The 12,312-nt window shown below is 32.7% G+C and overlaps 2 protein-coding genes and 1 long non-coding RNA gene across 4 annotated transcripts; 2 read left to right on the forward strand and 1 right to left on the reverse strand.

Annotated features, from left to right (window-relative positions):
* Positions 1-549: 549 nt before the first annotated feature.
* Positions 550-2,202, reverse strand: LOC144474019 (uncharacterized). Of its 2 annotated transcripts, XR_013494681.1 has the most exons (3): positions 1,402-2,202; positions 828-981; positions 550-714 (listed from the first exon to the last, which is right to left on the reverse strand). It is a non-coding gene; the product is annotated as an uncharacterized LOC144474019 (long non-coding RNA). The 2 variants fall into 2 exon arrangements; XR_013494680.1 differs by lacking the exon at positions 1,402-2,202 and having other exon boundaries at positions 828-1,119.
* A 328-nt stretch (positions 2,203-2,530) lies between these two features.
* On the forward strand, positions 2,531-7,050 carry Iru (E3 ubiquitin-protein ligase Iruka). The gene is made up of 8 exons (XM_078188439.1): positions 2,531-3,230; positions 3,632-3,757; positions 3,867-4,000; positions 4,338-4,451; positions 4,865-5,028; positions 5,092-5,207; positions 5,300-5,397; positions 5,594-7,050. The coding sequence occupies exons 1-8, from the start codon at positions 3,147-3,149 to the stop codon at positions 5,697-5,699; spliced, it is 942 nt and encodes a 313-aa protein (XP_078044565.1). The 5' UTR covers positions 2,531-3,146; the 3' UTR covers positions 5,700-7,050.
* A 138-nt stretch (positions 7,051-7,188) lies between these two features.
* On the forward strand, positions 7,189-12,118 carry Abo (de-etiolated protein 1 abo). Its single transcript, XM_078188426.1, has 8 exons — positions 7,189-8,573; positions 8,668-8,805; positions 8,911-9,055; positions 9,144-9,252; positions 9,338-9,530; positions 9,885-10,168; positions 10,282-10,488; positions 10,896-12,118. The coding sequence occupies exons 1-8, from the start codon at positions 8,166-8,168 to the stop codon at positions 11,077-11,079; spliced, it is 1,668 nt and encodes a 555-aa protein (XP_078044552.1). The 5' UTR covers positions 7,189-8,165; the 3' UTR covers positions 11,080-12,118.
* Positions 12,119-12,312: the final 194 nt, after the last annotated feature.

Consider the following 12,312-nt stretch of genomic DNA (forward strand, 5'->3'; position numbering starts at 1 on the left):
GCCAACCAACCAGAGCAAAGAAGATTTCTATCTTGACCCTCGCTAACGATTCGTGCTACGGCCTGGAGTTATGCAGTAGTTTAACCCATCACTGTATTATGAAAGTGAAGGGCAACTTCTAAATTATATAAAAGTGACTTTAAATTCAAGTATTATCAAAATTTACTTTTAAATCCTACCGTGCGTTGATAAATATAAGTAATGTATAAAAATTTGTCAAATTTAAAATAACAAGGTCGTACTCTTTAATAGGGCTACGCTTTGAACAGAATTTTTATTGTAGATATCTATATACAAATAATAACTTATAATATGTCAATAATTCATTTTCTAGAATACTATAAAGTGGCAATACAAGAACTTCGTTCAAGTTAATCCTACCGTGAACTATTAATTAATTACAGGTTATGTTAAGGTATTACATTAGTATCTGCAATACTATATGAAATGATTATTATCACATGTGAATAAAAAAAAATCTAGTTCATGATTTGTTTGGAGAAGGGAGTTGCGTTAGAGTTCTGGTACACGGAAATAAGGGCAGAGAGATATTGAAATACGTGTTATATTGTTCATGAAATTATTAATTCCTGTACATTATTGCACATATATTGTGCAGATTGACGAAAATTATACCGACGTCTCTTCCTCTTTGACAAAGGATGATCCATCCATTGCCTCTCTTAAGCTTTACCATCCATGTGATCTATACGTCTGTAACAATAGCAAGAATTTCAATTAAACTCTATCGCAAGAAAATGTAAAACTAGATTACGTGTTATATGTAAATTGTAGCTGTTTTTTATATTGATAAATATTATACTTACATTTAGTCTCCTCCTCGTCGTGGCTAGACCGCGTTGCTTATCTATTTCGACTACGCGCATGTGACATGAAAGTTTGTAACAATAGCGAGAAATTTCTTCAAACACAGTTACAAGAACATCCTTGGAGCTACATATACCTATATATCGATGAAAACTAGCAACATAATTAAATTACATGAAAATCTGATGCAGTATTATAAAAAAAAAGTGTACGATTTCGCGTGTTATTAAAAATAAAAATAACGATAATTGTAAAGGAAAGATCTGTAATTGTATATATATATATATATATATATATATATATATATATATATATATATTAGGAAGAAGTTGTTTTGTAAGTCTTAATTATCGTAAGAATGTTCGTCTGAACATTGAATTTGCTTCTACAAAAATAAATAGAACATCGTATATGGATATCGTTAATAGACAACCAATGATATGTGTGCAAACAATAGCTAAGCAAAAGTATATCCTTCGTTATAACAACGTAGCTACGTCGCAAACACTACACAAATCTCGCCTAAATACCTAGTGCACGTAAAATAATACTTTCAACTTTACACAATCGCACCTACAATAATTGTGACATCGACTCTACCGAGATTCTATGCTGACTACTACATACATACTGTTAAGCGATCGCGCACCACGCCGCAGCGCGGGTCTCTTGGCGCAAGCATCGTCAGCGTATCCCATGCGTCGTTTCCCCACTCCGTATATGTTAAGTAAATGTACATATGTCCTATATGCATCGGTTACATCCAGGCTTCTCATATATATCAAAGATAGAAATGTGCATCCAATGATGCATGCATGCGACATGTGGACAAATGTATGCATCTAACCTATGCTTTAATTCTGTACTCAACCAAACACATAAATTACCATTTTCGAAAACAGTAGCCCTATTTGTACGTATATACTGTGTAGTACATATCCCCCGCGTGTTACGCACATGCGCATAACAAGAAATGAAATTCGTTATTACGTACCTATATATATCATACGTAGGTCGTGCATACATATATACATACATACATACATACATACGTAATTTGTGCTTTTATCCGTAAACTTCTATCTACTACGTGTAAGTATATGATACTAGATGGTATATACATATACATACATATGCGTTCGTATTTCCTCTATAAATAACCACATAATGTACATTAGTGCTCGTGTATGGGATTGGTATATGTGCATACATGTATCTAAAAAGTATAGTGTATTTATATGCATTCTTGTTTTACACTTATGGATCACTAATAAAACGAGAGATTTCCTTTTTGGAAGATAAATGCGATGAAACATGGAGATTACTAATCTTACAATTCATGTACATAAAATGTATGTAAGTATGCATGTACTTACGCATATTAGTACTTTTGTTTATTTATGCTTCGCATTTCATTATTTCATTTTTCTTTCTATGCATTTACACAAAGAAGTAATCACACAAACGTATGTATGTATGTATGTATGTACGTACGTATGTGTTGATGCATGTATATATACTACATTGCACAACGTAGTCAATGTTACAAGTTACAACTTCTTTGAACACGATTTTCGATTGGTTTTTTAACATGTGTTATTTCATTCTGCCAATCAAAAGTCCCAGCCTAGCTTGGACCCCTTCCTACATATGCACGTAAGCGTACATATGTACATTTGGTAAGTTGGTAAGTAACCGAGAAAAACGCGTGACCAAACCTAACCTACTAAACGTACTTTTCGTTAAGGTATATTTAGAATTTGCAATATGCGTACATGTGAGAATCGATAAAAAAGACAACTCTACAGATCCGATACCATTAGTATCATGAAAGATAAAAGGCTTTAAATATGAGTTTGCAAGAAATACGTACGTGTTCTTGTTAATTCAATGATATTTGCCAAAAAATTTTTAACTCAAACATATTTTTGTGCGCGGAATACGGAACATCGTAGTGTAGGAACGATTTCATAATTGCAATTCGCGGTGAAATAGATATAAATAAAATAATAGGACGAGTGAATGCAGAAAAATTTTCAAGTTATTGACAGAAGAAAGAAAATGATCTGAAAGAATTGTACATATTCATACATGTAATTAAAGCAACAACGAGGTGTTGATACGCAATCGACAAATTTAATCGGACGCCATCTCGTGTTATGTGAAGGTATTATCTAAAATCAGTAGTTTTCCAGCTCAGGTTCGACATTTGCTTAAACGCAATCAAGTACACGAACAACGTTGTGACGGAACACCGCAGTTTGCGACAATATACATAGTTAGAAATAGGTAAGAAGAACAAGGAGGATACATTAAGTATGGCGGAAGCCGTTGTAGACGGGACACCAACGTCCCGATTTTTCTGTCACAAATGCAGCATTGAAATCGAAGATTTACTACCCGTAAGTATGCCCATAGATTTCGTATGTCGTCAGCTATTAATTGAACGCAATTTTCTACCCAACTTTTGACATATTTTCTCTAGATCTATTACTCGATATCATGCGCACAACTCTTTTTCGCGTCTTGCTTCGAAACAAGCAATCAGTTTTATTATTGCAACGATCGGTCTTATTATTATCATCATCGGACAACTCATCAAATTTTTTCTTTACCGTAACTGTAATGTTACAGTCGTTTCATATTTAAATATTGTGATAACGTTGTAACTCTCTAATGTAATTGGCACTTGTCAAAGAAATGTTTGTTAGAAATGTTACTTTTTAAAATTGGTTTGACATTAGGGATTATTTTTAGCCAAACTATACTGACATATTCACGGGACATTAGAATTCTGTTTCAGGATTATTCGTGTCCACGATGTGCGAGTGGTTTCATAGAAGAATTACAAAGCGGTGATGACAATAATTGTCCGACAAGCGGCATGGATATTGTCAACGATGATCATGATTACCCGCAGCTAAATAATGTAAACACGAATTTCATAACTATTAATATCTATATATTAATTCTTCTAATATTTTTATGTTCAATGTGGCTCCCAATCCTAATTTTGATTGATTGTGTTCTTTGTATAGTTGATAGAACGTGGTATTTTAGACCTGCTAGGAATGCCTGATAGAAGCCAAACGTCGAGCACGTCTAACAGAAATAGTGTACCAGTCAATTCGACTAATTATTTAACTATTCGAGATAATCGTCATTCGTACAGGTGGGTTACATTTATAATCCCTCGAGAAGTATGAACGCCGGCAGATATATGATATTTCTTAGTCAAAGGCACATGTGACTGATTTTTCTTACAATTAGTTACCTGTTACAATTTCAATAAAAAAACTTTGTATTTTACATATTTCAATTGCATCATTTAAAATTTTTAGCACCGTACAAGTAAATAACATTTTTAGATATTACTGAAATTGTTTAATTTCAAAGTTACATTGATACATATTTACAGTGGTTGTCATAACAATAAAACATAACTTATATTACTAAGATAATATAAGAATGAACGAATAGAGCTAAATAACCTTTTTTCTATTGAACAGCCGTCGTGGAAGACAAATTGATCCTGCTCTAAACATGGTTCTACATAGTTTTCTACAAGCTATCTCAGAAGCAAGTTTGGCATATCCTGTAACACAAGATAGTCAACCACCTGTGTATGTAAAACATGAAACTTTTGTTAGTTGCTTGTGTCGCCCATAAAATATAATATATTATGTTAACCGTTATATAAAATATTATCCTGAGTGAACTGGATAGTAATTATTTATCATACATTTATTATGATAAATAATAATTATTATATATATATTTTTATCATTTTTACTAAAGATGGTAAACAAAATAAAGACCATCTTTAGTAAAAATGTTTATATCTAACGCATCTCCTTATTATTTGTTTGCCCATTCATTGATATTATTATGGCAATGTATCGTACAATCTTGTGGCATAGTGTTGATAAATTGAGATCTGCAAATCTCGGAATAATTCTCATCATTTGCTGTTTTCCTTGACAACTCGTATATTATTGTAAAAAAAAAAAAGAAATTAATGAAACTTCCATATTAGACTGGTCTATGCAAATCCTCAAGATTATATTTGGGGCCAGGCTGGCTTTGATGCAATTGTAACGCACATGTTAAATCAACTGGATGGAACTGCTGGTCCACCACCTTTACCAAGGAAACAAATAGATCAAATACCAACCACGACCGTTACCCAAAGCCAAGTTGGTAAGTCAAAAATTTGGGCTACAATGGTCCATATTTCTAATTGAACATGTTTTCTCTGTGCAGACAGTAAAATGCAGTGTTCGGTTTGTTGGGAGGACTTCAAACTTTCAGAACCAGTTAGACAGCTTCCGTGTCAGCATCTATATCATGCACCATGCATTTTACCTTGGTTAGAACTGGTAAGTATCAAATAACTGAAAAAGCTCTTTCTTCCCATCCAATTTAATATGCTTACGCAATTTTCATAATCGTTTTTTTCCTTTGCTTTTAGCATGGAACATGCCCAATTTGTAGGCAAAACTTAGGAGATCAAAACACTGCAGAAGCAAATCAGGATACTGTTAGACCTAGTCTATCTGCCCGTTTTAGGTACACTGACGTGCCTTGTTACGCATAATGTTTGTATATTGACCTCAAAGTAACGATGAATATTGCTGATAACGAAATGCATTATTTTCAAAATGTCCCATCTCAGTATATATTATAAATTCCTATATTCCTATATGGATGAAATCTTTTCTGAAATCATTCAAAGTTACATATAAACGTATTTCTTTGATTCTAGGTCCGCGAGCGAATCTAGAAACAATACTAGAACATCGTCGTCATCTTTGAATAATAGCAACTCCAGTGATAGCAACTCCAGTTCAACAAGATCGAGTCCAAATTGATTATCCAATCTTGACATTTCCTTTACCTAGCAAGACACGCAAGTACACAGGCATTCACATACACACACATGTTTTTCACCTCAGATTTATTTGCCGCCACTGTTGACTTCAGCAATGCTTATACATCACGTAAACATTGTATCCCGATGCTAATATAAATTTCAAGCTTTATACCTTAATCAACAATGTAATATAAATCATAAAGAATAATGAATTATCAAGTTACAATTTGCATATATTACTTTGAATAAATATATCAAGGTGCGGATTACTACGAGTGTGCGCATACATGTTTCAGATTGAAAATGTCTCTGTTGCTGGTATATGCACTGGCTGTTACAATTTCAAACAAAACACGATTTGATATGGACACCATAAACAGCCGTATCGAAAATTTTTTAAAAACATATGCGTTTACTTATAAAAATTCGAATTTTGATGTTTAATAAATATAATATAGTTGACTATTACTTACAAAAATAAACTCTGTAATATAACTCAAGTATGAAAAATGTATCGTGTAGACTTCGTGGGTAAAGATTACTAATTTTAATTTTGTACAGTTCCCTCGAAAATTTCTGTGCATCATAAGCACGTCTAATTGTATAACAAATTTCGTTTAAATCGTAGCCTATACTGCAGACTACTTTACTTTATTATACCATATTATATGAGAAATATTCATATGTATTGAAGGGGGAGAAAATGTGTGAAATAGAAAAATTGTTGAGTATACATACGTAGGGCAACATGTAATATTTATTTAAGTTGATTTGAAATATTCTTGGCGTTCGCTTGCGCGCGCGGACTACCATTATTCTTTTGCAGTGGTTTCGTAGGGATGGTGAAACCTGTTTCTGAATATAATCGTAAATTTCGTACAACAGATGAGAATATGATACGCCTATTAAGAGTGCCACACGATTAATATGACAAACGTTTCCGTTGATTTTTAATGGTCACAACAACCCGTTTCGGACAATTTACTGGTCTACTGGATGCATATCTGTAGTAAATTTTTTAATTAACAATTAGAAACAGCAGTTTTTTATGCTTCACTTTATTAATAATATATTACATGACTGAAGCTGTAATTTATGACAACAGGGTGAAATGCTTCTTTAGTTTGCCATATTAGCTAAATAATTTTTAAGTATGTATGTATACATAGCATGTATTGTGACCTTATAAATTTATAGTTTTGTTCGTTTAAACATGGTATTTATCAATGTTTCAAACATACATATATAAATTTAGATCGCTTGTTTTTAAACTTATTATAAGGTGGACGCTAATGAGACAACAAAATTGTAAACAGTTCATTACAACTAAATAAATGTATTTTGTTCGATGTTCGTGCATAAGTATAACAACTAATTTATCAGAAATGATTATTCATACTACATATATAGTGGTTCTGTAGGAACATTTCATATCACAGACATATATTAATTTATTATCTTCTGGCGATAATGTTATTTTTTGCATATACCCAAACGTAAGATGTGTATTGTTATAGCAGAAAGTTACAAGAATTGCGATAAAATTGTAAATGTCTGTAATAGTATGCAATTTCGATTTTATCTGTATGTTTTGTAAATTGTACGACACATGAGTTCATAACATACGAACTAACTAGTGTACCATTGTACCACGAATATGCCTGTAATAGAATTTGCATAATATTATAAAATTGTATGAGATAGAACTTTTTCGATGAAAATGTTGATATCTTTCACAAATTTCGAAAAAGGTAAAGGTTAATTAAATTCTTACGCAAATATAACTATACACATCTTATATGCCTGCGTGTGGATATGATATAATAAGATTTGTATACATGCATATGCAACATAAATATATGTATGTACGTATATATATATGCACTCAAAGGTATTTCTACATAAAAAGAAAGTACATACATAATTGCGAACAAAAAAAGCGAAAGGTTCTATACATATTGTATGTGATTTCATATCATAAGCAATTGTAAGCAATGGTGAATTTAATGATAGATTGTATATACATAATAAGACACGACACGTATGTACAACAGAAAGAAAAGAATAATTATAACGAATGTCTCCACTTTGCACGTACATATGTACATACAAGTTGTGCCGTTGTGCGATTGCGATTGCGAGATATACTATATACGTGGGATGTGGTGAGACCCAAAAGAATTTAAGTTAGAATTTAGAACGTTGCAAATAGCAAACAGCAGAAAATATCTTCCTGTCAGTAAATTCTATAACGAGTAATATGTATTTAGGTTGAAAGTGGTATCAAATTTTCAACACACGTCGTACGCAATTGTAACCTTTTAAACAACGTACAACATAACCAAAAACACAATGAAAAAGTTCCAATGAGACTGAGTAAGAAAAAGTAGAGATATTTGTGGGTTAAGTGACATGAATTGAGTGAAATGTATATTTTAATTAATATTTGGAACAGTCGTAAGGAATGGCTGAAAAGGAGGCAAAGATCGAATATGTGACAGAACCTTGTCCAATAAAACCTCGTAAAATAGGACCACAAAACATTGTTGTTCGTTTGAAACGTCGTGAAACATTTGGTTGCCCATACCCAGGAACACATGTACACAATGCCAGACAATTTTATCAAAACGTATTTCCAAATTTCACTATTATGAATGTAGAAAAGCCACCTTGTTTTCTTAGAAAATTTAGTCCCGATGGACGTTATTTGATAGCTTTTAGCGCTGATCAAACTTCTATAGAAGTTTATGAATATCGTGGTGCGTCCGCAGCTGCTGATTTATTAGCAAATTGCGAAGGCGAATACATTGGTCATAAGAACGACGAGTACAGTTTTCAAATTAGAAGTAATATTTTTAATCGATTCTTCAAGGTATGTTGCACATTTCCTATTTTTCTGTTTGAATTTTTATATAACTTGTAAACAATCATTACTTTCATAAAATCATTTACTATAATATTTGTAGACAAAATGGATTGTGAACGTAGTTCAAAGTAACGAACAATTAAACAGAGAATGTAGTTTATTTACGGATGACGGTCGATATGTAATTGTGGGTTCTGCTGCTCATATCCCAGATGAATTAAGGCCCCATTTCTACCAGGTATGCGAAGGCCCTTCTACTTTTTCTTTTTCCTTTTTTTTTTCGTTTTTTATAAGTACACAATTAGTTGGTACAAAGCGAATGAGCATAAACTGTTGATTCAAGATTTATTCCAACAATGAAGCGCTAACTCCAAATCCTAGATCACCGCTAGAAGATTATAGTTTACATCTTGTTGATTTACGTGGAGGAAAGTTATGTGATACTAGACACTTTAAAGTAGACAAAATATACTTATCACACAATCAAGGTATAGATCTCCGATTAAGTAGTGGTAGAAAATTGTATGCTTAAAGTATTTAACAAATCAATTGATAGGAATATATTTTATTTTACAGGTCTTTATTTGTATAAAGATATATTAGCAGTTTTATCGGTACAACATCAAACAATTCATATATTTCAAATACTTGATGGAATGTTCATAAATGTCAGAACAATAGGAAGGTATTATTTACAATGTCTTCCAATGACTGCTGGTAGATATAATAATTTTGCTGTATTCTTACAAGTTATCTTTAATTTACAACAGATTCTGTTTAGAAGACGACGCATATTTGGTTACAAGTGCTTGTCCAGGAGTAAATTGCCGTCCATTTAGAGACATTACAATAAACAGTCTTAAACATAAATTATTGGTTTACCTATATAAAAGAGCGGCATACATTAGCGATACAACAAAGGATCCATACGAATTAAGACGTTTTTATCAATATTTTGATCAGGTATTTCATCAAATTTTCAAATAGTGTTACTACTTTTACTATAAGGACGGGAGTGCATCTGAGAGTAAAATTCTCAAGAATAGCTCTGTAAGCTCGAGTTGTCCTGGAAATGCAATAGGGTCGCTCCCAGAGTGCTACTGTAACAATACGAAACCGCGAGTTGCATTGTCGTCACATTATATTACCACTGCAGTTGATTAGATAAAGAAATTATGTAAGAAGGAAAAATTATAAGAATCGCTGTTCTGAAATGGATACACAATTTGAGAGTATTTGCGAGAGCAAATCGTGCAAGGAACTCTCAGATGGACACGCTCCTTAACGCTTTATAAAATCTTTTGTTCGAAATTCTAGTTGAACGCGTTACGCATGTGGAAGATGCAATTATTAGATACGAATCATATTCTTGTAAGATTTGCAAGCGAGGAGGTAGCAACACTTCAAGCAAACGAACCGAACGCACAACCTGCTCTTTTGGTAGTTTATGATATGGTAACAGCTAAAATATTGGCTGCATATGATAACGCGTCTACGCAATTGTTGACGCAATTTGAGAATTTTAGCGATTTTTTCAGAAATGCTAGAATGAGTACAGACTGTCAATACATGTGTTCGCCATCTAATAATATATATGCAAGGTATAGCAACACATCGGTAGCAACTAAATTAGAAATTTTAATCTATTTACACTATTTCGGATGTATAAATCGTCATACATTGTGATCCAATTTAATTTTTTACTTTGTTGCAGATTATTACAGCAAAGATTCAAACAAACGATAGTGAGTGCTAGATATGGCGGTGTTACAGAAGCTACAAAAAGACTACTTGCTCAATTACCGATATGTGCACAGTCTTACTCTAGTTCTCCGTACCTAGATTTATCATTATTTTGTTATGACGATAAATGGGTATCTATGATGGAGCGACCTAAAGCATGCGGAGAACATCCTATACGGTATCAATTTTGCACTATCTATAATATCAAAATTAAGATTACACAGTGTGTCCCAAAATGCAATGTAAGGCTTTGTGTACGAGTTATTAACGAAAAATACAGACCAATGATAGATGAACTCTGCTGCTCATTGGCTCGGTCGTATAACGCCAGAAGAGCTCTGTAAACAAAGTCGCAGATTGCATTTGCGCTAAGGAAAAAAGTTGTTTCAAATGACCTCAGGAACCCCCCCCCCCCCCATTCCTTGAGTGTTGGACATTTTTGGGATACCCTGCATAATTCTATAGTCATAACTTATATAGATGTCAAATGTGCTTATTGTGGTCATTCGTTTGACAAACGTTCCTATAAGTAACTTGTGTGTTTACTAAATTGTAGGATAATATTCGCATGTATTTGTTATACAGGTTTTACGCTCGTGATTCTGGTCTTTTAAAGTTTCGAATGTACGCGGGAATGTTGGGCCGTACAACACCAACGGCCGCAAGACGATTAGTTGCATTTACGTTTCATCCAACTGATCCGTTTGCTATTTCCGTTCAGCGAACGAACGCTGAATATATCGTCAGTTTTCACGTTAGGCATATTTAACGTTGTATCGAAACTTATGAAATAATTCATTTCTTGCATCATTCGTATTCAGTAATCCTTATATTAACTTGTATCATTCGCTTCGATCATGCCCTGTCTTTTTATTCCAATGAATTCAAACGATCTCATTCTACGGTATTGATAAAATTTTCTTGAGAAAGAAACTGTTGCATATTTCGTATAAACTAATGTAAATACTCCAGAGATATTTTTATTGTCATCAATTTTACAAAAACTATTATAATTGACCGAATTTATGATGCTCTTTATCGCTTTTCAAATTGTCAATATTAAATATTAAAAACCGTTACGTACATTAATTAAATTAAGAAATTGTTCGTCTCGTGAACGATTTAATAGGTTAATAGCTGAATTCACCTCAACATTTAATCACATTTACTTCTTTTACACTGTAGATAGTGACAGTCGAGAAAAGAGATGTCCTACTATACTGTGATGTTCTGCGGTTACTACGGTATCATCGACAGTTGATCCCTTTACATTGCACAACTAATGTTAATATTTATCAGGTCTTATCCTCAAAATATATAGATTTGTATATACATATTTTTAGAGAATGAGATAATGGAAATGGTACTTGAACCGAACCACGTGTATTATCATGTATTTTGTTGATACATGTGTACATATTTTGTATATAACTAAGATATAACGTATAATTTGTATACATTTGCATACTGCACACACACACACACACGCGCGCGCGCGCGCGCGCACACACACAGAGAGAGAGAGAGAGAAACTTAAAAGTAGACATAATTCAATAAAATTTTAAAAATTTATCCAGCAATTGAATAATTTCTATTTTTGAAGTTAAGGAGAGAGGATTGAAAGAGCTTTGTAACTTTATATATAAAGTTTAGTAACTGAAGTAATGAACAAAGTAATAAATACATGTATGTATTGTTGGAATGATAGGAGAAAAAAAAAGAGCGTGGACATATCATTTCATACAATGTATGAAATTTTATAATATTCATCTAATTTGTCACCGATAGACTATTATGTTTTTAAACACCTATACAATTCTCCACGGAATAAACACTTCGGTTGCAAAGATAATATCAAAATCTTCATTGCTGAATTTATTCATACAAAATACCAGAACTTGTTTAGAAATGGTATTTATGTATTAAAAGTTCGATGTGGAAAGTGTATTGAAGTAAATGAGACATATTAACAGCAAATAGACATCTTGGCAAAAAATACGAG

The sequence above is a fragment of the Augochlora pura genome, chromosome 2 (assembly GCF_028453695.1).
Source record: "Augochlora pura isolate Apur16 chromosome 2, APUR_v2.2.1, whole genome shotgun sequence".
Lineage (NCBI taxonomy): Eukaryota > Metazoa > Arthropoda > Insecta > Hymenoptera > Halictidae > Augochlora > Augochlora pura.